Raw genomic sequence first — 25620 nt, 5'->3', positions numbered from 1 at the left:
AAGACTGGCTCTTGCTGTCCCAGTTGATGTGGCCATGGAGGACTGAAGGAACTTGCCATCAGTTATTCCTTTCCCAGAGAAGCTACACTTGCAGTTTTCTATGTGCTCTACCCCACATTTTCAATGCCAGTCACCAACTCCACTCCTTTCAGAGGAACTGAGGGCAAATCTGAGCCCCATGAACTCCCTTCTGACACTTCCCACAACATCTGGGATCCTTAGCTGCACTTGTTCACTTCAGCAAAGTGCCCTCCCCACACCTGTGAGCACACTCCAACCACCCCAATCCAAATCCAAATGGGCTCAGTCAGCCTGAGCCCACAAGCAGGAGACCAAGTCACTGAGTGGCAATGTCACAACTTTATTTATGGTGCCTGTGCTTTGTCTCAAAAATACCTTCTCCCCCTCCCCAGACAATGGGTGGGGAGGAGGCAGCAAAAATAGAAGACATCCCTCCCTATTGCACATGGACCCTATATACAGGTCCAGCTGGCAGAGGCCAGCGGGACTCTTGGCACATTCCTGGATCCCTGTTGGGGAGGGGGACGGGTGCTGGGTAGCATCACACGTGAGGTGGGACCCTGGGGGAACCACTCTGCTTCTGGATGCTGATTTTGCGTCTCTTGGTCCTTGCTTTCTTCTTGGTCCCATCTCTGGTGCCTGTCCACTCTCAGCAACATCTCCCTACCTGGCTCAGCCTTCCACCACTATCCTGACCGCAGAGAGGTCCCCTTGGTTCCCGGGGACTCTGTGCTTCCCTCCCAGTTTGATGTCCCGAGAGGTTATGGCTTCTCAGCAACTTCCCCCAGAGCCTTGTCACTCATGTTCACGCGGGGGGAAAGGGTGCGTGTGTCAGAAGCAGCAGTATAAATATGGTGCGGGAACTCCTCCAGAGTCACTTGGATAGTTTGCTAATGACTCGGATCAACGCTGCATTCTCATCCTTGAGCCGTTGGTTGTCAGCCCGGAGATCAGACAGGGCCTAAGACACAGGGTGGGGTCAGCAGGGTGGTGCTAGGTAGGTTGGAGTCTGGCTACTGCCCATCACAAGCCCCAGTTACCTTCAGCTCCTCCTCCAGCTCTGCTGCCTTGCGCTCCAGAGCCCTGCGCTCCTGCAAGGCACGGGGCAGGTTCAGAGCAGGGTAAGGACAAGAGGCAGGGTAAGTCTGGGACACAGTGGGCCCACCCCCAGGAGCCCAAACTCACAAATCTCTCCAACTCAAGGAGGGCGGGCCTCTCAGCAAAGCGCTCCTGCCGCTGGTGAGGACAGAAAGACCTGGAGTCAAGTCAAGAGCTACGTCTTTACTCCACTAGTCTAGCCCGAGCCCTGTCCTCAGCGGAAGGAACTCCCCAGCCTCCCAGCCAGGGCCAGGCCCCTCCCCACTGGAGCTCCGCCTCTCATTATCCCCGACCCATTTATACCTGTGTGGCCCGCTCCAGCTCCACCTTGAGCTGTGCCAGACGCAGGGTGGTCTCTGTCAGGGCCTCGCGAAGTCGTTCGTTCTCCCTGCGGAGCTCCATGTACAGCTGGGAAAACAAGAGGATGCAGGCAGACTCAGAAGGGGCCGGATGTGGGCCATCAGCTGAAAGCAGAACAGGGTAGGGTAGGGCATGGGGTGGGATGCTGTACCTTCCGGAAGCCTCCATCAGGCTCTTCAGGTTCCTGTTTGGACTCTAGTGTGAGGTCTCTCTGTGAGCGCTGCCTGCGGACCGTAGTTCCGCCATCCACAGTGCTGGACAGAAGGGACACGCCTTAGGCACCTAGCTTTACCTCAGAAATGTGCCCCAGCCTCCACACAGGACCCCGTCTACCTGCACTCTGGGCTCCGTTCCGTAGGCCCCGCCTCTTCCCCCTGAAGAAGACCCCCAAGAGTTTAGTCTCTACCTCACGTCCAGGCCTGTCCTCCCTCCAGCCCACCAACCCTCCACAGCACCCTCACCTCGGCTGGCCCCCTCCGCTCATGGCCAGCTTTTCGATGCTCCCTGGCGGCCTGTGGTCCCTGGCCCTGCCCTTCGGGCGCCTCTGCTGGGGAATTGGCGGGAATCAGCCCAGACACTACTATAGGAACCCTTGTCCACTATGCATGGAACCTGATTCCATCCCCAAGTTAACAAAAGACTTTATGTGAGAGATAAGATGGCTCTCTAGGGAAAGACTTCCCAGAAAGCAGACCTCACCTCTCTGGGCAGGGCTCTCTGCGTTCTCCACGCCAGGGACCCGAGGTCTCCGAGAAGGGTCCTGCCAGGAAGGCACACAGTCAGAAACAGGGAGATGGGTTCCACCCAACCCACTTCACCTAAACCTGCTCACCAGGCTGGGCAGGGCCGGCTGCTCTGGCTCTAGGACCTTCCCAGCCACCTTTTCTGCTTCCTTCAAGTCTGTCAAAGTTACACCCTAGCAGAGAGAACAATCAGGGAAGACTCTGACCCAGCCCTCCTCCCCCAGACCCAAGAGCACAGGCCCGACCCCAGCCCACACCTGTGTGGACCTCCGAGACTGTCGCATAAGGCGGGAGCGAGCCTTCCGCTGAGACTCAGACTCCTCATCACGCACAGGCATCTGGTAGGACCTGAGTGGAGAACCCTGAACTGAGACAGTGTCCTGTCCCTTGTGAGCTCTCACACCCGCGAATGAACCTACAGAGGGTGCACATCCTAGCAGAACACATTTCAACTCCCACAGACCTTAGACTAAGTACTCCAGGAGTACTAGCCAGAGCCCTAAAGACCCCCCAAACACCGCTGTCTCAGTGCTGCTTGCCCCTAGCCTCTTTACCTCCGACGATCCCTGGAGTCGGCCAGGGGTGTTGCAGAGGCTGTGAGGGCATTTGGTTTCACTGGAGATCCAGGCTCCCTCCTGGACGGTAGAGGGGAGTGATCCAAAGAAGGAGGCTTGGCAGCCTCACACCTGCATGGATTCATTCATCAGCAAATATTCCTCAAGCCTGCATTCTGTGCCAGGCATGGGAGAGACCATAGAGAATAAAACAGTGGTCACTACTGAAAGGGGTCATTTCCAGGCAAAACAGACAAAAAACAAACAGCAGCCAAAAAGGCAAGTCTGGAGCGTGAGGAGAAAAGGTGCTTGGAGAAAATAAAGAGAATAAGCCAGGGATATGTACTGTGTCAACGTTAGCAAGGCAGTCCTGGTGGGCCTTAGAGAAAAGGTGACAACAAAGGTAGACAGGAAGGAGGGAGAGCCCAATCTGACCCTATGGAGTCAACAGAAGGAGCAGAAGCCCTGAGGCAGTCAGATCACAGTGGGTGCTTTACAGTGAGCATTTACTTGATGCCCCCTTAAGGACTCTCCCAGGATCTCAAATGCCAGGATAAACACCAGGCCTTGCTCCAAGTACTTACAGGGTAAAGGGCTCTGGCACTTTCTGGGCAGGGGTAGGGGTTATTCTGGCAAGACGAGGCTCCCTGGCCTGTGGAGGCAAGAGAAAAACAAAGGAGGTACTCTGTCCCGAGGCAGAAGACACCCCACCTACCTCTCCCCTACCCACCACACTTCGTGACCCTACCTGAGTGGAGGCCTTTTCAAGGAGGGAGGAGGAGGCTGAGCGCTGCAGACCGAGAACTCCCTCTGTACCCTTCCTTTCTGAAGGACCCAAGGCACCAGAGCTCCCTGTCTTCTGGAGACCAAAGCGCCTGGAGAAGGGAGCCTCTTCTGGCAGCTGGGAGAAGAGGGAAAGTCTCCATCACTGAGCAAAACAATGATCCCTCTCCCCAGAAGCTAAGGGTATAACTCCAGGAGAACCACAGAAAATCACAGCCAAGGCGGGTGCCACCAAAAAAATAGTTCTATGTCCACAAGGACCTAGAAAGCAAGGCAAAAGGCCATCTTCCTGACCAGAGGTAGGAGTATTTACAGGGTCCCGCCATTGCCCCAAACCTCACATCGGCTCATGGTGATCAGACTCACCACAGGGCTCTTAGGGCTGGAGGACACAGGGGAAGACACACCATTAAGGGCTCTTGGTTCCACAGCTGGGTGCGCTGTAGTACAGAACAGAAAGGGAATGTCAAAGGAGATGTCAGCTACCTCTGATATTTTGGAGTCCCACGACTCCAGGCCCAGCACTCACTCCTTCCTGGGACCCAGGGGTCTTAGCATCCCTACCAGCTGAGGCTTCTTCTCCCTCATCCTCATCTCCAATAGGGGGCCCTCCTGCCCCACCAGGCCGGCGCTCCTTTGACAGATCCTGCAGGGAGATCTTTTCACGGCTGCTCAAACGGCACACCGAGCTCCTAGGGAAAGGACAGAGTGTCACTGTCCAAGTCTGGTGGTGAGTCCAACCCACCCTAAGCCTGGCCTTTTCTTACCTTCTGTGCTTGCTGTTTGAAGGGACCTGTGACTCCTGGCCTCGGCCCTGAGAGGCTTCCTTTTGGTTCCTAAGCTATAAGGATGGAAGAGGACAACTGGGGAAGGCCAGAGGGTACAATCCCTCCTGGATCTCCCTGCTTTCCCTTCTTGGTGCTCCCTCCCTACCTCCAGAGCCATCACACATAACTGGGCTAGCCACAGTATACAGAGCTCTGCAAACATGAGAACTCAGTGTCCTGGCAGCACACCGTATCTGGGGCTTATGCAAGCTCTCCCAGGCTTGGCCTGATCCAACTGTCACTGGCCTCTAGTCTTATTGCCAGAGGGATTCTTCTACTTCCCAGGGGCTAGAAACTTGCTCAGACCTCCTCCCTACTCTTCAGCACATCTAGGATGCTGGTTAACTGTTGGCAGGGCGGCCAGGGCAGGAGGCTCTTCGTCTCCTTTATGGCTATCACAGACAAGTTCTCAGCTCGATGACAGTAGCCACCTTCCCAGACTAAATGAAGTCTGTTGCCATAAACCCATGTCTGTCGCAACAGTGCTCCACCAGAATGCCACTTGCCCGTGCTCTCATTGAACCTCAGTGTGCCACAGTGCTCATCTCTGGAGAATGTTCCCAGTGGGTCTTCTGGATGGCTCCCACAATGTCTGGGCCACCTCACTAAATACTGAAATCCCAGCTCATGCCATCTGCCAGGGGCCCACATCCATGATCACTTCACTAGAGACATCGGGGAGGATAGACTGAATGTATGTCATAGCTCTCTCCTCATCAAGCAGACAGGAAACACCCAGCAGAGAGGAAACAGCCTCACCTCCTCCATATACCCAGAGGTGCCCCCTTTCATAGACTTCCACCAGAGCTGGGCCACCAGGTGGGAACAGAAGGTCCCAGGACCGAGGGTGTCAAGGGACAAAGGACATCAGCCATCCCAGTTACTGTTACCTCCTCAGAGCTGCCAAGTAAAGAGGCAAACTAGAGTCGAGACTCACGTCCTCCTGTTTCTGAGCCAGTTCCTCCAAAAGATTCATCACTTCTTCATCAGCCAGGTCACAGGGACGCTGCCCCTGAGAAGGGGAAGGAGGCAGATGATGTTGGTGTGAGGGCTTCTCTCCCTCCCCTGCCCTACCACCTGACCCTTACCGCGTGGGTCAGAGAATCCATGCCCCCACCGTGCTCAGCCAGCAGACGGCAGGCATCCTCCACACCCCAGTGGGCTGCTGCATGCAAGGGTGTCCAGCCATCTCCATCCCGGAGCTCTGTGTCATAGCCAGCTTGGAGTAGCAACCTAAGGGACATGGAATCTGAGGTCAAGGGTCAAGCAAGGCCAATGATTTCAAATTTTGTTCTGTGGCCACAGTACTACTGATCAACACAAAACACACTACTGGATTTGCTGGCGACCAGCCCTCCCCAAGCTTCTTTGCACAACGGAGCCCTCCCTTGGACCAGTAGCTACAATTCAAACCCACGAGAGGTTCGTCATAGCACAGGGATCCCACTTTTTGAATCCCTATGTTAAAGGACTCAGAGCAGTGGTGAGGGGTGATGAGAAAGGTGCAAGACTCCCCCACTATCCCAAGCCTTAGGAGGATGTGACCCACGAAGGCCCTGTGTAACTCTAGAACCAAGCTGTTTTAGAATACTGGTTATCAACAGTGTCAAGTACCACACACAGACCCAGACAGACAGACAGACACACATAGATACACACACACAGACACACAATCACACACACAGACACACAATCACACACACACAGACACACAATCACACACACACACTCTGGAAACATCATCAGTGGCATCCTAACTTACAGGTAGAGACAGGTCGGTCGCATCAGTGGGTTAGAGCTGAAGAGGCTGCTCAACCTCCTCCAACATACAGGACAGCCCCACCACAGACTAGATCCAAACATCAGAATGCTAGAGTTGAAAAAGCCTGGCTCAGCCAAGGCTCTTTCTAGAAAGTAACAATCAAGGAGCTCTCCAAATTCAGCACGGGGCAAGGTCTCTTTTGAAAGAAGTGGAGTGAGGTCCTGTGTCAGTGAGCAAGGCCACAAGCATGGGGAGGCGAAAATGCCCAAAAGACTGCAAAGCACTAGGTCCTGTTTGGCTCTGAGACTCCCTCCCTCACATTTCCCAAGATTCCCCTGCTCCCGTCCCAGGGCATGCTGGGCTTCTTGCTAAGTTCCTACATACTATGGCCCACATCAGTACTAGCTGTACTCCTCTCCCGGTCAGCACCCTTGAAGCCTGCAGTATGTCACCCAGTCACTCTCCCTAAGCCATCAACACTTCCTCACCCAGCAGTTTCTTTGCCAGAGGGCCTTCCCTATTACATGCTGTTTCTATCCTCCCATGGCCAAGGTTTTATTCATATAAACTTAAAGTTTTATTTATTATTACTGTGTGTGTGCAATGTGTGTGAATGTGAGCCTACATGCCACAGCGCATGTATGAAGATCAGAGGACAGCAGTCAGAGATTGGTCTTTTCCTTCCACCACCAGTGACCAGACCTAATGCAAGTCACCAGGCTCTTATGTGGCAAGAGCTTTTACCTCCTGAGCTGTCTCATTAGTCCAGAAGCCAAGGTTTTCAACTGGGTACTGCTACACCCCACAACATTTGTGCCAATGTCAAACAACTGAGTCTGGGGTGCGCTAGCACCTGGTGGGCTTTCAACAGACAGGACAGCCATCGGAATAGAATGACCCAAACCATCACATCTCTGTCGTTACCTATGGTGGCTATGGCTATGGTACATACCTGAAATGCCAGGAAGGCCAAGAGGATGGGCGGTCTGAGACCAGCCCAGGAGGCCAGCACCTAACAGACATTAATATTTACCTCTACTTACATGAGGAGAGTAACAGTAAGACTTTTAATATAGTTAAAAATAATAAATAACAGCAAGTTCAGTGAACAGATGAGTGTAAATACAAACCCACACAGAGAGGTTATCACAAAACTCATCATGATGACTCACACCTGCAATCCCATCACTAAGAGGCCGAGGCCAGACAACTATATATCAAGTACCAGGCTAGTCAGGATTTTACAACAAGACCTTGTCTCAACTAAAAAGAAAGAAGAAATTACAGGAGAGGGAGGTAAGCATGGCGGCTCTCGCTGTAAATCCCAGAGGGATACAAAGAAGAAAGATCAGAGATTCGACAGTGATGAATTAGAGGCTATCCTTAATCAACACGAGGTACTGACCGAGACGGCCAACGAGCAAACACAAGTTGTAATGGCTCAGTTCTTTCCCAGGGCTGGGACCAGGACCCAGAACCACATGCTAGGCAAGTGCTGTCCACTAAGTCACACCCTCAACCCTCCCCAGAGAGACTCCAGTATGAATATGCTGATGCCCTATGCCCACAACCCATGGACTCTCCTAAGCCCAGTCCTTCGCTTCTGTGACAGGAGAATGAGGTCTTCCACACGTATCTACACACTTTCTCCACGTAGAGGGAGATGTCTCAGTGGATAAAGTGCGAAAGCATGAAGACAGGCATCCTGTTCACTAGCATCTTCCTAAACACTGAGTAGGCAAGACAGTCCATCTGTAACTCTAGCAGGCAGAGGAAGGGACAAAAACCCTCAGAGGGAGATGGCTACCTTGCCAAAAAGGCAAGCTCAGGGTTCTCCCAGAGACACTGTCGCACAACCTAGGGCCTACACACACACACACACACACACACACACACACACACACACACACACGCGCGCGCGCGCGCACACACACACACAAATGTGCACCCACACATAACAAGTGCTCACAGATATGCACACACACACACACCATACAACTATTACCCAGTCACAGGGTTGTGTGAAAACAAACCTAGCTTTCCTTGCAACTAGGAATGGTCAATAATGAGAATTGGGTAAGCGGAACATGGGCATGAAATGGTGCACAAAATTCTGGAACGTTCTCCTGAAAAGGAGTATACATTTGCTTCCTTTGCCTCTGTTCCAACTGACTTGAGATGCCACGACAGGTGAGGAAGTCACAATGGGTTGAAACTTGAGGGTTCTTTTGGAAAGTCGGTTGGATGGTGTTTTGCTGGGGCAAACACATGAAGGAACGTTTCCCTGAAGCCGACACAGGAGAGAGGATGCTCTGCTAAAGCGAGCACGTGAAAGCACACGTGGTGTGTGGAGGGGTAAACAGGACTCACAGGAGGAGCGATGCACAAGGAGTCTGGCTTGCTGGTACAGCGAGCTGTGCAACACTTGTGGGTCTCGAGTCTTCACTTCCCTGAGAGAGGCACAGCTGAGAACTTCTCCTGTGTCCCTCTCCTAGTGTCCCTCCCAGTTCCTCCTGCTGACTTGAGCTGAGGCTGGACCTGGCTCTCTCTGCTACGTCATGTCACCTCAGTTGCTAACCCAACTCTACCAAACTGGACTACTGGTGTATCCATGCCATGAAGTGTTTGCAAGAGGATCGAGCTGCCACTGGTAACCTGTGCACTGAACTGCTGATTTCCAGACAACGAAGACAGGAGTTGCTCCAAAGAACCTTTCTAAACAAGGCCTCTTCCCCCGTATCCTTTCTCTTCCACTATCTCTGGTAGGTGGTGGGCTACAAGAGAAGTTAAAGTGTTTAAGAATCATCATTAAATAGGATCTGAAAGAATTAAAGTTACAATGAGTCACATCCGCAAGTGAGAGTCGTGTCTGGAGAAGGGCATAGCCTCTGCACTTGAATGCTTAGGGTATCCTGTCCCTGAGAAGAGATGGGTTCAGAGATCAACCTTAGACTTGAAAATCATATGGAAACTACAGAGGCTGAAGCCAGTCCCTTAGGAGCAGAGCAATGCAGACAGACTGTAAATCTGGGATGGTACAAGGTCTTAAATCCTGCCTGAGAAAACCTACCTACAACCTTAGCAGTATGAAAAGCAGAAAGGTAGTTGTTCATCTTAACTCCATATGGGGCTTTGGATTTTTTTATGACAGGATCCCATTATAAATCACTAGCCTCAGACTCAGTATGTAGACAAGTCTGGCCTTGAGATTCTAGTAATCCTACCTATGTTTCTCAAGTACTACGAACACAGACGTACAACACCGCATCAGGCACTTTTTTTCTCTTTCTTTTTTGCTTTTTTTTTTTTTGGAGAGAAGCTCTTGCTATATATTCTCGACTAGCCTAGAACTCACAGCAATGCTGCCTCAACCTCTAAGTGTTGAAATTAAAGGCATGTACCAACATACCTGACTTAATGACATTTTTAAAGGCTGATTTTATTTTTATGTGTGTGATTCACGATTTTGTACTTACATGTACCTTCATGTAAATTTGCACACACACACAGACACACATACACAGACACACAAATATAATTTTTAAACCCCTTAAACACAACTAAGGAGAGGGAAATGCTTGAGTTTAGGTGTGTAAACTAGAAGAAAAGGACACGAGCCCCCAAGAAGCGTAAGACACAGGACAGTTCCTCTGGCTCACCTCATCACCTCGATGTAGCCCTTGGCAGCAGCCACATGCAGGGCAGAGGCCCCAGTCCGGGGGTGCCGGGCCTCTGGCATAGCACCCCCATTCAGCCAGCACCTTGTGTCATGAAGCAGCAATTCTTCTTCAGCCCGCTTGGCTGCCTCGACATCCACACCTGGGGGAATGAGAAGGGGACAGGTGAACTCATACAAGATAGTCTAGAAATCCAAGGTGACAGCTTCAACTGGTCACAGCTTAGCCCCGTGACTCAACGAGTCTTTGTCATCCAGTTCTCTGCTTGGATTCAGAAGGCCTGAACAAATGCAGTATTTCTTAATTGTGCTCTCTGCAGACCTGGGTACCACAGAGGGTCTTAAATATCAGTTAGCAACTTGTATTCTGTTTTTAAAAATGAAACCTCAATTTTCCCAATCAAATCCAGCACCTGAAACCATCTAAGTTTTCCTACCCCCACCCCCACCCCCATAATCTATAGTCCAGCACCTTCACACACTGAGACTACTGGTTTCTTCCTCCTAGGTGTGATAAACCAAGCAAACCTTCAGTATGTAATTGTGTATGGTGGCTCACACCTCTAACTCAGGCACCTGGCCTAAGCAGGATGAGCACCATGAATCTGAGAACAGCCTGCACTACACAGTGAGTTTTGGGGGTTTGTTAAATATATGAGTATTTTTATTCTCACATGCATAGCTCCAACTTAGATGCAATCTTTACAGCATGCATTTGATGATGATGATGATGAAGATTTAAATGTTTAAAGGTTTCTTTCAGCCGGGTAGTGGTGGCACACACCTTTAATCCCAGCACTTGGGAGGCAGAGGCAGGCGGATTTCTGAGTTCGAGGCCAGCCTGGTCTACAGAGTGAGTTCCAGGACAGCCAGGGCTACACAGAGAAACCCTGTCTCGAAAAACCAAAAGAACAAAACAAAACAGCAGACTGGGGAGAAGGCTCAGCAGTTAAAAGCATTGCTGCCCCTCTAGAGGACCTAGGTTCAAATCCCAGCACCCACAAGGCAGCTCACAAGTATTTATAATTCTAGTTCCAAGGGATCCATGCACACATGAGGTGCATGTATCTATGCACACAGGCAAAATACCCATACACATAAAGACATACAATACATAAAATAAATACATCTTTAAAGACAAAACATTCCAGCACTTGGGAGGCAGAGGCAGGTGAACCTGAGTTCAAGGCCAGCCTGGTCTACAGAGGGAGCTTCCTGACAATTTTCCCATCTCACTTTAGAAACTGGGAGTACATCTGTGCACCAGTGCCACCAACTGATGGAAACTTGGGTCATAAGACTCGTGCACTAAACATCTTCTTAGCTGAGCCAACTCCCAAGTTCCCCTCACTGTATTAAATGCACTCGATTTAACTGGCTATTGTTGGTTTTGTTCTGTGTGTGTGACAGAGTTTTACATTTCCCCAATGGGTCTCACACTCGCTCCAGAGCAGGATAAGCAGGATTGTCTACCTGCCTCCACCTCCCAAGGGCAGGGATTCCAGGCTTCCACCAGCGCGCCTAGTTTACATGGTGCTGAGGGCCAAGCTGAGAGCCGTGCTTAACAGGTAAGCATTTTACCAACTAAGTCACAAGCCCAGCCTATGAGTTGGAAATTTCAAACTACATTTGTAGTTCACCCTGGATTTCCACTGGGTATCACTGGCAAAGACCTTCAGGCAGAACCTGGCTTTTAAAACCAACACAAAGGAGCTGAAGAGATGACTCAGCTGTTAAAGGCTAGGCTCTAAACCAAGACAAACACCTACACAAGGGGGCAAACAGCAGACGCACTAGTTCAAGGCCAGCTAGGACTAACAAAGCAAGATCCTGTCTCCAGGGATCAGTTTAGTCCAGTGGCAGGATACCTGCCTGGAAACCTAAGGCTCCAAGTTCAACCCCTAAATACAGTGGGCTCCTTCCCAGCTTCACTCCACTCCCTTACAACCAAGGTATACCAGCTGTTTCCTCAACACATACACTGTAGACTTCCACCATGAAGCTAAAAATGAGATCCAAGAAACAGTCCTCAAAGTTTTTAGGGATCTTCTTTCTCATCCCAAGCCAAAACCAACTCCATCCAGACACCAGCTGAAGCTAGGTGCTACCTGGTAGCAGTTGAGTCCTGGCTTGTTGTATCATCTGGCCAACTAGGACTCCCCTTGCAGTGGCAGAGTTAAAGAATGTGTGGCTAAGTCCATCTGCAGCGCAGTCACAGAGAATAGAGCAGGGAAGGCCAAGACCGCCCTCTTCCTCCAGACTCCTGCTTCCTTAAAGGGAGTCACCCGCACAGTTCAATCCTACTGTGGCAGGGAAGGGGAAGGGTGGAGTACCTTTGCTTTTCTTTAACCACTACCCAGTATTCCTGTGCGTGCTCAAGAGTGCCCTGTGCTTCCCACACAACCAAGACCTGCTTGTGTTACTCAGTTTTTCTTGCATAGGGTGTTTTGGGGTAGCTTGTTAATTAGGGCTTTTATTTTATGTGTAACACATGTGTGTTGCTTGTATGTATGTTTATATACATGTGTGCCCAGTGCCACAGAAGGCTAGAAGAGGGTGTCAGATTCCTCTAGAACTGGAGTTAGATGTGCTCATGTGGGTACTAGGAACTCAACTCTCCTCTGGAGGACCATCAAGAACGCTAACCAATAAGCCACCAGCCCCTACACCTTGTCTTGGTAGACCACTCACTGATTCAGCTAGCCTTGACTGGCTTGCAAGTCACAGGGATCCTTCTATATCTGCCTCCCAACAACTGCTAGGATTTCAGGTACTGGCTGGGCTTGTCTACACAATTGCTGGGAATTCGAACTCAGGACCTTAGTTTGTGCAGCTACCCCCTCTACTGACTTAGCTACATTCCTAGTCCTGGAAATGAAGGGTGTCTGTATGTGTGTGAATACTGAATTTGCTGTAAGAAAATTTTTTATTACATTTATTTTATTGTGTGAATGTATATGTGCACTCAAGTACATGTGTAAAGTCAGCAGACAGCTTGCAGGAGTCACTTCTCTCCTTCCACCAAGTAGATCCCAGGGACTGAAATCAGGGGTCAGGCTTGATGTCAAGTGCCTTCACCCACTGAGCCATCTCAGCAGCCTGAAATAAGCTTTAATGTAGTCACATCTGGTTTTCCTCATCTTGTCCTTGGCTCGTTTCCCTCTATAGCAGCTGGTAAAGTCATTACAATAGGGACTGTAGGCCCTGTAAGGCCTGAAATAGGCACTGTCCACCCCTCCACCGCTACATCAGCTGACCCCTGCTGGGATCACTTGCTTATAAATCAGGCATCATCCACTGTCTGGTGGCGGCACCAACCTTTCGCTCTCACCAACAACAAACACTGTGCAGCATTCCCATGCACTTATACAACCTAAAAGTACAAACGACAGGAGAGGAACTCGGATCCGCAGCAGCCTCAGCTGTGTTCAACTCCAGCCTGAGTGTTCCCTCCAGGCACAGCCTTCCTGTTACTCAAGCTTGCACCTGTAACCATCACAGACCACTGTGCCTGTCTCTGTGTGCTGCAGTCCTCTGTCCTTCCTGGATATCAAAGGAGATAGCTTCACCTTTCCCAAAAAGCACTTAAGTCCCCTTCCTACCCTGTCCCCCAAAGGAGTTTTGCCAAGGCCTGACCCTGCAGCTTGAGCCACAACAGAACTGCTAAGACCTGGCAGCACCCAGTCTTCCTCCTTCAGTAACCACATCCTGACTTTCCTCCCCTTTATGGCATCTGTGTGACTACTCAAAGCCTAGTCCTGCATAGTGATGGGCTCTGTGGCTAACATGACATCAGCTTACCACGGTGGAGCTGCTGTGCTGCAGGTGGGCATCAGCCTGCACTGCTGGAAGCCTGGCTAAGCACCTCAACGAGAGAGCATACCTGATACAACACCAAAGCAGCTGGGGCCATTTGGGATCCATCTCCAAAGACTGAAACACTGGGGCTTGGAAAGATGGCTCAGTTTGTACAGTATCCACCACACAAGTGTGAGAACCTGAGTTCAATCCCAACCAGCACCAATGTAAGATGCCAGACATGGTTGGTCACTTGTAATCTCAGCACTGGGGAGGCAGACGGGAGGATCCTTGGGCTCACTGGTCAGCCAAATAAGCCCAATCATCAAGCTCTAAGCTACTGAGCAACCCTGTCTCAAAAATCAACGTGTACAGCTGAGGAACACTTTGACCTTTGGCCTACGAACATAGGTGCACGCATACACGCACTTACAGGCATAGGAAGAACTCAATGTCTACACACAGTAAACAGTAACTCTATCCTGCCACATTTTTATTACATCCATTTATTTGTGTATATGTGTGAGAATCACAGGATAATAATCACAGGTCAGTTCTCTGCTTCCGCCATGTAGGTCCCAGGGATCAAACTCAGTTGTCAGGCTTGACAGCAAGCATGTCTACCCACTGAGCCATCTAGCCAACCCCCCACCCCCTTTGTTTGTTTAGCTCATTGAGTCAGGGTCTCTCTGTGTAGCCCTGGCTGTCCTGGAACTCACCGTATAGACAAGGCTGGCCTCAAACTCAAAGATCAGCCTGCCTCTGCCTCTTGATAGCTGGGATTAAAGAGATGTGACAGGATTAAACTCACCACAGCCAGTTCTACTTCCAGGGTTGTCAGCACCTGGAGACCGCATTTGATGTTCTGTCCCTATGAATTTGGACGATCTATTGACGTGATTCTTCTCAGTATCTCATGCAAATGGGAACTTTACACTTGTCTTTGTGTGGCTGGCTTGCTTCATTTAAGCCCTGAAGGTTCATCCAAGCTAGTAGATGAGTTAGTTTCCTTCTTTTTTTATCTGTATAGACCACATTCTGCTAATCCGTCCACTGATGGAGTTCCTACTCCTCCTGATTCTGAGGAAGGAATCCACAAACTAGGCCAAGTGCCACAGACCAGACTACTAAACCACACCCAAGCCCTAAGATATTGTAAATATGCCTGCACGTGACTTTCTCACTGCAAGCACCATAAAATATATATAAAAAAAAAAAAAAAAAAAAAAAGAGAACCAGGCATGGTGGTTCACTGCTGCAACCCCAGCACTCAAAAGGCTGAGGCAGGAGAATCACAAGACCACACTGGACTACATAGTAAGTTTTACAACAGCCCAGGCCAATTAACTAAATTAATCAAATAACACTGTGGGTCTGAATCTCGGGGTGCTTATTTTGCTGTGTTGTGCTGGGATTGAACTTGCCCATACTCAGCAAGTGTTCTACCACTGAGTAGCATCCAGTCCCCTCCTCTATTTCTTTTTAGATTCTATTTTTATTATTTTTAATAGTGTGTCCCTGTGTATCTGTGCATGGGCAGAATCTGGTGATAGAAGAGATCAGAGGTACAAGCTTCCTCCAGATGCTGAAGCTACAGTGAGCCGAGATACTGGTGCTGTGAACTGAGCTTGATTCTCTGGCAAAGCAGAAAGTGTTCTCAGGGACTTAGCCATCTCTCTAGCTATTTATTTATTTATTCATTCATTCATTTATTCATTCATTTGCTCAAGCTGGCTTTGAACTCTATCTGTAGTTCAGACAGACCTTGAACTCACTATTTATCAGGCCGGGCAGAACAGAATCTGAGAAATGTATCAGCACCAGCAGAGGGAAGGCAAGATGGATGGGCTCACCTTCACTGGAGCCTCTCAGTGGGAGAAGCACAGGACACAGCACAAGCTACCTTGTGGCACTGGGAAGGCTCCAGGCTGCCCCCACCTCCTTGCTGGAGAGGGTAGAGCAGCAGGGCCTGATGAGGGAAGTATTCTCCAGTATCTAGGCAAAGTCTACAACATCAGCAACATAGTCTCAAAGAGCTGAGGAACGGAAGGGAGGAAGGCAGGCTGGAAAGGGAAAAACAAGAAAGGTATTGATGCCTATGTGTATGGGAGGGAAGAGAGCAGGACAAAACAGTAAAGGGTGTTTAGACTGCAACTTCGTCTCTGTGAAATGTCCATAACAGATATATATATTCCTAAAGACAGAAGGCCTTAGAAATGGGATGTGAAAGGGAACCAAAACCTACAGGATTTCTTTTGAAGGTGACTTTAAAAATGCTTTGAAATGAATGTGGTATTGACTCTACAACTCTGTGGACCACAACACAACCACGAACTGAGCACTCTGAATGAGTGAACTGCTGGGTGTGTTGAAAAGCTGCTTTGTTGTAAAACCACTGGTGGGCTGGCAGGCTGGCTCAGCAGGTAAAGGTGCTTGCCATCAAGCCTGACGACCTTGAGTTCCAACATCCCTAGGACCCACATGGTGGAAGGAAAGGACTCCCACTCCTATAAGTTGTCCTCTGACTCTCACAACGCATAAGCTTTCACATTAATGATAAATTAAATTAACCTAACAAAAAAGGGACTTTTAAAACAGAAGCTGGAGTACTGGCGTGCATGTATAATTCAAGTACTCCAGATGCTTGCCAGGACTGCTCCAAACTCAAGGTCAAAGCTGATCTACATAGTGAGTACCAGACCAGCCAGGACTACACAGCAAGACCCTGTCTCAAAGATAAATATGGCTAAAGAGACAGGTCAGTGGTTATGAGCATAGGATGCTCTTCCAGAAGACCCAGGCTCAAATCTCAGCACCCAGTGTGGTTCACAACCATCTGTAACTACAAATGCAAAAGAATTCGATGGCCTCGATGGGCACCAGACATGCATGTGGAACAGACATACTTGCAGACAAAAAACCCAAACACATAATTTAACAAATGCTGTGATAAAGCCCAGGAAAGGGTCTAAGGTAGTAGTCATAGTACAGAGGCAAGTTTTCTGTGTTTGAAGTTTTACCAAAATAAAATCAGGGAAAGGAAGGGGAGCTCAGCTCAACGCTGTTCCTGCTGCTCCACTGTAACCCAGGGAGGCTGCTAACCTCTGACTCCATCTCCGGTGCCACCTAGCTACCAAGCATCCCCATGGGACTCACAGCCACCTGAAATTCAATACGCCAAAATGTCAAACCCATGTCTTTCCACCTTGGGTTGTAACATGCAAGAACAGAGAAGCCAAGACTATGCCTCCCATGATCCGGTTGTCCTCTCTTCCCTCTTACCTCCTAAGTGGACACTCTCCAGTGTAGAACTGAATGTAGGATACACTGGCATCTTATGTTCATGGAGAGCCTGCTAAACTCCATAACATCCCCAACTTAGCCTACTTCTCAATCCTTTTTCTTCCAGACTCTGCATTAGAAAGCTGAGATCCACCCAGCTATAAGGCAACTGGCTCTGGATATTGATTTGTTTGTGTGCTGATAGGATCTCATGTAGTCCAGGATGGCCTTGAACTTACTACATAGAGGAACATGACTTTGAACTCCTGATCCTCCTGCCTCTATCACCCAAGGCTGGGATTACAGGCATGCAGCACCACACCTGACCTGGACAATGGACACTGGCTTTTCATGCCAGCAGAGAGGTATCTCAAGCCTCTTTAAGAAGTTGCTATTAGCCGGGTGGTGGTGGTGCATGCCTTTAATCCCAGCACTTGGGAGGCAGAGGCAGGTGGATTTCTGAGTTCGAGAGTTGGAGGCTAGCCTGGTCTACAGAGTGAGTTCCAGAACAGCCAGGGCTACACAGAGAAACCCTGTCTCGAAAAAAAAAAACAAACAAAAAAAAAAAAAAAAAAAAGAAGAAGAAGTTGCTATTAACTGGGCAGTGGTGGTGCATGCCTTTAATCACAGCAGTTGGGAGGCAAAGGCAGGTGGATTTCTGAGTTCAAGGCCAGCCTGATCTACAAAGTGAGTTGCAGAACAGCCAGGGCTACACAGAGAAACCCTGTCTCGAAACAAACAAACAAACAAAACAAAACAAAACAAAAAAGAACTTGCTATTAAGAACAAAAGCACCTCATCCCGGAAAAGAATTGGGCCAGACGTGGCAATTCAAGGGGCTTCTAGTTTCCACTAAAAGAAACCAGGACTAAGTGGTTTTGGGAGCTCAGGACAGATTCCACTATGTCTCCCAGTCCTTCTTAACACGTGGTAGGGTCTAGCCATCTTGCTCCTTACTCCTGGACAAGCATTTGCTCATGGTCCCTCCATCCCTCAGTTCCTTGAGGCTGAAATGACATACTCATAGCAGCTAGGGCTCTTATTTTATGTCTGGTAGTGTCTCACTAGACCCTTGGTAACCCCTCCACTCCCATTTTACTAAGGAAGAAACAGAGACATAAAGAGAGCCAAGTCCAAGGAAATGGCCAGGACTTTGAGCCCAGACTCCCAAATTCCAAAGCTCTTAATTCCATAGGCCCACCTCGGCGAGTGATCTCTGCCTTCAGCAGCCCCTCCATGGCATCCGACTCAGCCAGGTCCAAAGGCAGGTCCCCATCACTGTTGACAGCAGCGATGTTGGCCCCATGACTCAGGAGGTACCTAGGGGCAAGGAAAGGTCAGAGCTGCCAGGCCTGGACCCAATACTGGGCCCAAGCCCCGCCCTTCAACCAACCCTTGCCTCACCTGGCAATGTCCAGGTACCCACAGGAGGCAGCCACATGCAGAGGCGTCCAGCCCTCGTTGTCTGCCTGGTTCACAGTAGCACCCTGCTCTACCAGGAAGCGAACGACGTCCAGGCTCTCATCTATGCAGGCCTGAGGGTGGGAGCACGCCCATCAGCTCTCATGTCACCCAACCCAAGGCTCAGCAAGGAGGCTGTTCTACAAAGGCAGACCCAGGGGCCCAGGGCCCAGGGCCCAGGGCCGGTGACGGTGTGGAAAGCACTGCCAATGGCCTCCAATGTAAGTCCCAGGGGTCCTCCAGCCACCAGCCACTTAAAATGCTCTAGTTACTCCATGTTTGGGTCACTACAGCATGAAGAGTTCATGGAGATAACAGCAGGCTCTAGAAGCAGGATGAAAATGTGGACAGGGAACACATGGGGCTGCCATCCCTGTATGTGACTGCTCAACATATTGAGATGGAGGAGCCCCCGAGCCCAGACATTGTCCCCCAAAAGACAGGGCACCTTGAGCAGACATACCCCAGGTAGGTACGTAGTGGCAGAATGCTCACCTAGCCCTGAGTTCCATTCATAGCACAGGAAAAAAAGATTATCACCATAAAAAGGCACACATGCAGCACCTGCCAGAGACAAATTTGAAGGCCAGGGGCATATTTCCCAAATTTTCCTGTGCACAGGTTTCCTCGGAACATCTTTTCCAAACACCTGACACCACACTACACCCCCACTTCCTCACGCTTGGAACTGAAAGCTTGGGTAGAGAAAGGCCTCACTCTAGCCAGCACAGTGCCTAGGGCCATAGAAGAGCTGGTCCCAACCCCTGATGACACTGGCTAGACTAGTGGAACCACTGAGTCTAGGGAGGGGATTGGGTCCCAACTCCTGGGCCCTCATGAAAATTAAGCCCCTTCTTCAAGTTCGACCATCTGGAGAAGGAGGGAAGGAAGCCACAAGGGCCAAGAGCATGAAGTCATGGAAATTCAGGCTGCAAGAGGGGGGCCACACGTGCCCTGGGAACGGGATGAACTCTGGGCTTCACTCTGGGCTCAGTTTATTTCCACCCTGTTGTCATGGTGATGGAAGGGGGGCAAGGAGGCAGATGGGCCTTTCCCTTTCAAGGACCTGGCCTGGAACGGCATCCATGTGAAAGATGCCTGAGGCTGGGCACCAGGGACCCAAGAATCTAGGCCCACCTCCTCCTCCTCAGACACAGAACTCTAGCCAATCCTCTTCTTAGACCTAGGGGTCCAGACTTGTCCCTCCTCCCTCAGACCCATGTGTTTGCGCACACAGTCTCTCCCTGTTCAAACCTAAGACTCTGAACTCCCAGCCCTGCCTACTGCAGACCCAACTCATAGCCATTATTGGACAAGGTAGATTATTGGACAAAGGGAAGAAAAAAAGAGTATCCCTGCCTTGGTGAGGTACAAGCTGGGGCTCAAGAAACATCACAGCAGGAAGCTGAGGTCCTAAGGAGGGTTTAAAACTGAAAACACAGTCCCAAGTATAGAAATCGGGAAACACCAGAAGTCACCAGATAGAGTGACCAAATGTCCCTGTTTTCCTGGGACTGAAACTAGCTCTGGGAACTTTCACTGCTAAAGCCAGGGCAGTACCTGGTGGTGACACTACACTAGCCCCACTCCAGACCCTAGCTCCCTCTGCGTACTGGCTCTGTAAACCAACTACTCTCTTTGAATATCCTCTCCCAGTCTTCCAAGCCTCCAGCAAAGCCCTGAAGGGAGAATTCACCAAGGTCTCTCCGTGGTGGGGGAGGGGGAGAATCCCACCTGGCAGGCTGTCTGACAGGCCAGGCCTGAGGTTACAGGTTCCTGTCAGAGGAGGCACTCTAGTGGCCTCCAGCAGATCCAGAAAAGAGTAGTGCAGTCAGAAGGGAAAACTCAGGAACCAGGGACTTGGGTGGTGGTGGAAGTCTGAGCTGCTCTCCTGGACTGGTCAAAAACGCTGAGACCCTGAGTGGGGCCTCAGGGAAATAGTGCCCTGCTGCATGTAAAGGAAAATGTCCCAAACAGCACTGGAAGAAAATTCCCACGGTATACCTTTAGTTCACGTAGGCCCCCAAGAAGGAGTTTCCACATGACACTTCTCACCAGAGCTTCTAGGGACAGAGGTGACCACTGGTCCCATTCCACAAATAATAAAACTAAAGGACACAGAGAAAGAACACTCAAGAGACAAGAGAAAAAGAACAGACAGCCAAATAGATATTAGGTCAGTACTGACGAATTGGTTTTGTTTTTGTGACTAGGCCTCATGTGGCCTAGGATGGCCTCAAACTCACTGTGTAGCTGAAGCTGACTGACACTGAACCTCCAACCCACCTTGTCTCCACTTTCTAAGCACCTGGCTTCCTGCATTCTAGGTACCCACTCTATCACCCACGCTACACACCAGACCAGGACGGATGGATTCTGAGTGTTTTTTCTCGACCTGCATGCATGAAAACTGAACCTGTGAAATACCCTCCCTCTGTTTCCCATCTCCACAGGCAGGCTTCCCTTCCAGGATCCCGTCTGTTTCCACCAGTAACTGGGATCCTAGCAAGGGGAAGAGCGGACAACCCAGAAGATGGAAGCTTCCGTGAAAGAAGGCTGCCCACCAGAAGACTGACAGGGGACCAACACTGAGACCAGGCAGGAGAACCGAGATGTAGGCTAGTGTGACTAATCTTGTCCTTGGTCATCCTGTGAATAAAAGCAATCTGAATGCAGACAAGCCCAAGTAACACAAGATGGTCCTGACTCTTGGGTACAGAGCACTGGAAAAATAATGTGTCTTGGATACCCAGAGTTTTAGTGGACTAGGTTCTAGAATCCTCTGGGAGGTGATAGAGTGGAAATTCAGGAGAGAGGGCACACTTTTTGAAGAAGAACATTGCCCAAATAAAGGCTAAGAGATGAACCAAGGATAGGTGAAGTGGCTATGTAATTCCAGAAATGAGAAGGGCAGAGACATAAGGACCTGCGTTTGAGGCTGGCCTGGCCTACATAGCAAGACCTTGTGTAAGGGGGGAAAAAACAACAACAAAACAAATGGAAAAGTGGTCCAGCTCCTGGGAGAGCAAATGCCTACAAGTTTCCAGGAAGGCAAATAATGTGAACAGAGAAAGAGAGTTAAGGAGAAACCTCTATAAGAGGTGGCAAGATCCCCAAAGTGGGAGTGAAGAGATTATTTAACTAAGGACATGGGATTGAGGGTAGGAGAAAAGATAAAGAAAGAAAAGGATGACCCAACAGAGGAAGTGCCTTTTCAAGGAAACAACATGGTACACTGCCTAGAAGGGAAAAGACCATCCCGAGGCCGCAACGGACAGCACAAGTCACGGGAAGAAGAGGAAGGCACAAACAAGATAGACCTTCAAAGAAGTGACACTGAAGGACCTGGGCCTACCGAAGGAGGAGGGTCAAGTCAGACTGCAGGAGAACGAAACCTCAGGCCTGGGTGAGAAAAGACTGCAGCACAGCGAAACAAGTACCAGTGAGGAAAGGAGAAACCCGGCCAGCGTAGGCACGGAAGTAAGTAATGCTGCAAAAGATGCACGGGCGAGAGATGACAGTAGGACTGACAGAGAAGAGGCGGCCACAGAGCAGGCGGGATCCTCAGCGATGGCAGAATCGAGGGGAGGTGGCTCAGGGCCGAGGAGGGAGGATGCCCGAGTGGCGAAGACGCGGGGCGGGGGCGCTGACCTGGTGCAGGGCGCTGATGCCATCGGCATTAGTGGAGTCGAGCACCGCACGGGCAGGTGAAGGGACGGCGGGGTCGGACGCAGCGCCGGACCCGGGACCGAGATCCGCTGCCCGCAGCATCAGGCGAGCCTCATCCAGATCGCCACCCGCACAGGCCGCCAGGAACTCGGCGGCGCGCTCGAAGCGGACCGTGCGGGTACGCCGCTCCCCGGGGCCCGGGTCAGCGCCCGCCCGCGCCCCCCACTGCCGCAGCTGCTCCTGCCGCCGCTCACGGGCGGCCGCAGCAGCCGCCGCCGCCCCCGGGCCCGCTGCCGGGCCATCCTCGCCGGACATCGCGCCGGCCGCCCGCCCGCCCACTAAGCGAACGAGGGAGCGCCGGGCGACGAACAGCCGCCACCCGCCCGCCCCGGGGGCCGCCGGGAAGGGCCGCGCGACAAGCACCGCCCAGAAGCTCGCCCAGCCCCCGCTCTGTATATAGACGTCACGGCTGTAAACCAAAGCCCTCTGGGAAACGGAGTCCTGATTGAGACTTGCGTAACCATCGCTGAGGGTAAGGGCCTAAAAGGAACCCCCGCATGGCGAGCTGGGAAGTGGAGTTTCTCCCCTTTGAGGAGACTCGCATAACTTGGGCAGATAGGTTAGAGAATGAGGCAGCAGGCAGGCCGCCAGGAGTGCTGGGAAATGGGTTCTACAAGCGGAAGTTTTCGCTAGACTCCCTATATCCTGAGGCACGTTTAGCAATCCGGAGCTGGAAGGGGTCAAATGAAAACAGTAAAACGGCACACTTCAATCCCAGTACTTGAGAGGCAGAAACAGACAAATCTCTGAGTTCCAGGACAGCCAAACCTACACAGAGAAACCTTCTCCCAAAAAACCAAGAAGCAAAAAGAAAACTGCCCCTAGGGCGTGCTGGGAATCTGGGTAGAGCGGCTGGACAGCCGTAGCATGCTGGGAAATGTAGTGTACTTTGTAAAGAGACTGACCAAAGACATTTGGGAAATGATGGCAGATAGCGGATCCTGAGAGACACAGAAATAAAATTTGCATACTTTTTATGATTTGTTTTGAGATAGGATGGCCCTCGAACTCACTAATAATGCCCTTGAACTGCTGATCTTCCAGTCTCCATCTCCTAATTTCTGGGATTACAGGAGGTTGGTTTTATTGGGGGGGGGGGGGTATTTGTGTATTGAGACAGGGTCTCACTATGTAGCCCCTCCTGGCTTGAAACTCGTTTTGAAGACCAGAAAGGCCTCGAACTCACAAAACATCGCCTCCTACTGCCTCTCGAGTGACAGAATTAAAGGAGTGCTACCACGCCGGACTTGTTTGGGTTATTTAATCTGTTCCTTCCCCATAGACTATAAATAAATTCGATTTGTTTTCGTTGAGCACAACTTAGCCCTAATAACTAGAACTGAGCCTGAAAGTAAACAAAAAAAAAATCGAATGAATGAATGGGCTCCCTAAAAGCATCAGGAAGACCAAGGACCCACGGGAAATTGAGTTCTCGAGATTAAAACCAGTCACTGCCAAACTCATTTTTTAACATTGCGATAAAGTTCCTGTGCAAAGTTCAAGGAAATCAGATAACACAAGGCAAGCTGGGAAATGTAGTCTCAAGGCCACACCTCCAAAGGGTTCATCTCCAGACTTCCAAATATGTCTCAGAACCCAAGGTATCTGAGTCAGTTTCCAGATCAAGAAAAAGCCTACATTTTCTAGTGGTAATAATTCTCTGAGCATACCAGAAAGAGAACCCCCAAACATGACCAAAATTATAATTCAGATTGTATCATGCTGTCCTATCATGCTAGGATTTTGTCAACTAAAATGTGATGCTCCACTAGGTTTGAAAGTTTTCTAATAGACCCAACAGAGAAGAACACTTAATAAACACCTAGTAAAAATGGGATCTTTCATATTACCTTCCCCAAAAATCCAAGTTGAGAAGGATAAAAAACATTTTGAGACAGGAACACAGACCTACTAAAGTATAACTGAAAGCTGTCAAAATTTGTATAGGGGAAACAAACGTTTTCCCTAAGGGGCACTAAAGCAGCCCATCCACTCCATAATCCTTGGATTTATGCAGAGAAATAAGCCATAAAACCTTTGAGGCCTGGGAAACAATGATCATAAATCCAAAAGGATAATCCCGTGTTTTCCGAGATACCTGAACCCTACCCCACACCACACACACACACACACACACATACACACACCCTTCTTCCCCAAGGCAAGAAGTCAGATATCTCCACAAGGAAGGGGAGCACTGACTCCACAAACTACCTTCCAATTTTCACTCCCTGACCACGGCATTCACAAACACCCTACTAAGACACACTAAATAGATGTGTTTTTAAAAACCACACATACCACTTTATAAAATTATCCACAAATAAGGCTACACCAGTGCACAGACAGAGGTAAGAACATTTTTAGCCAGATTTGGTCTGATTAGTGTCCCATCTCTCAAATTCTGGGAGTCTATACCTGCCCCTACACACATCTGGCCCTCAGATGTGTTGTTTAAAACTGTACTTAGAAGAGTTACTTACCTTGTAAAAAAACATTTTAAATCTAAGAGGCAATTTATATTTCAGGGACATGTATGGCTAGCCTGTCTGTGACTATTATTACACTGGCATTGGGTCTCCAAATGTTCATCAACAAGAAGCATATCTTGAGCTTATTAGTGTCCTACCTCCAACTAAGGAGCAGAAAGAAATTCACTCTCAAAATGTAGTCCAGACACTGAAATTATAGGAGAGGATTCCATCCCAAACCCCCAAATCAAGTCTTCTTCTTCTTTCTTTTTTTTTTTTTTTTTTTTGGTTTTTCGACACAGGGTTTCTCTGTATAGCCCTGGCTGTCCTAGAACTCACTCTGTAGACCAGGCTGGCCTCGAACTGAGAGATCCGCCTGCCTCTGCCTCCCAAGTGCTGGGATTAAGGGCGTGTGCCAGCACCGCCCGGCTCTCAAGTCATTTTTTAAAAAAGATTTATTAGGAATTTGTGTGTCTACACAATCATGCAAGTACACAAGTACACCACTAGAGGGTATCAGATCTCCTGTCGATAGAGTTACAGGCTATTGTGGGCTGCCGACATGGGTGCTGGGAATTGAGCTTGGGTCCTCTAGAAGAGCAGCGAGACTCCCAACTGTTGAGCCATCTCTTCTGCTCCAGAACCACATCTCTCTTGTTAATTATTATATTCATTTGCACACGAATGTTTATCTATGACAGCACAGGTGGAGGTCAGAGGGCAACTTGCAGGGATCACTGCTTTCTTTCCATTTGGGTCCTAGGGATCTAATCCAACCCAGGTCATAAAGCTTGGCAAGATACACATTTACCTGCTGGGCTATGTCCTGGGTCCTAGAATTACATCTTATAGATCTATTCCTGTATCAGCCCTGATCATTATTATGTTTTTTGAAGGGGGGTGTTTCTTTGTCTGTCTGTCTGTCTGTTTGTTTGTTGAGATGGGGTTTCTTGGTGTAGCCCTTGCTGCCATGGAACTTACTCTGTAGACCAGGCTGGCCTCAAACTCATGAGAAATGCCTGCCTCTGTCTCCCGAGTGCTGGGATTAAAGGCAC

The 25620-nt window shown here is 49.8% G+C and overlaps 1 protein-coding gene across 2 annotated transcripts; it reads right to left on the bottom strand.

Moving 5' to 3' along the window:
* Positions 1-340: 340 nt before the first annotated feature.
* On the bottom strand, positions 341-22425 carry Ppp1r12c (protein phosphatase 1 regulatory subunit 12C). 2 transcript variants are annotated; one of them, XM_028775095.1, is made up of 22 exons: positions 22017-22425; positions 18309-18439; positions 18106-18224; positions 9808-9967; positions 5475-5619; positions 5324-5398; positions 4327-4400; positions 4124-4251; positions 3926-3999; positions 3525-3677; positions 3361-3428; positions 2777-2908; positions 2480-2570; positions 2312-2395; positions 2179-2239; positions 1941-2026; positions 1813-1853; positions 1631-1733; positions 1423-1527; positions 1207-1257; positions 1062-1112; positions 341-982 (listed from the first exon to the last, which is right to left on the bottom strand). In XM_028775095.1, exons 1-22 carry the CDS (start codon positions 22347-22349, stop codon positions 896-898), a joined length of 2352 nt encoding a protein of 783 aa, XP_028630928.1. In that variant the 5' UTR covers positions 22350-22425; the 3' UTR covers positions 341-895. The 2 variants fall into 2 exon arrangements, with proteins under 2 accessions (XP_028630928.1, XP_028630929.1); XM_028775096.1 differs by having other exon boundaries at positions 1941-2023.
* Between the last annotated feature and the right edge of the window lie 3195 nt (positions 22426-25620).

This window comes from Grammomys surdaster, unplaced genomic scaffold (genome assembly GCF_004785775.1).
Source record: "Grammomys surdaster isolate TR1022 unplaced genomic scaffold, NIH_TR_1.0 252, whole genome shotgun sequence".
NCBI classification, from domain to species: Eukaryota; Metazoa; Chordata; class Mammalia; order Rodentia; family Muridae; genus Grammomys; species Grammomys surdaster.
Note: the sequence above shows the minus strand (reverse complement) of the source record. Positions and strands in the feature narration are given on the sequence as shown.

Bases quoted from the DNA above. Each gene is read 5' to 3' on its own strand.
- Ppp1r12c (XM_028775095.1), bottom strand. From the start codon at position 22,349: ATGTCCGGCGAGGATGGCCCGGCAGCGGGCCCGGGGGCGGCGGCGGCT. The intron at 5,399-5,474 runs GTAAGGGTCAGG...TCCCCTTCTCAG, and splicing joins TGGATTCTCTGACCCACGCG to GGGCAGCGTCCCTGTGACCT. The intron at 3,678-3,925 runs GTGAGTCTGATC...CTCTTCTCCCAG, and splicing joins CCAGCCCTAAGAGCCCTGTG to CTGCCAGAAGAGGCTCCCTT.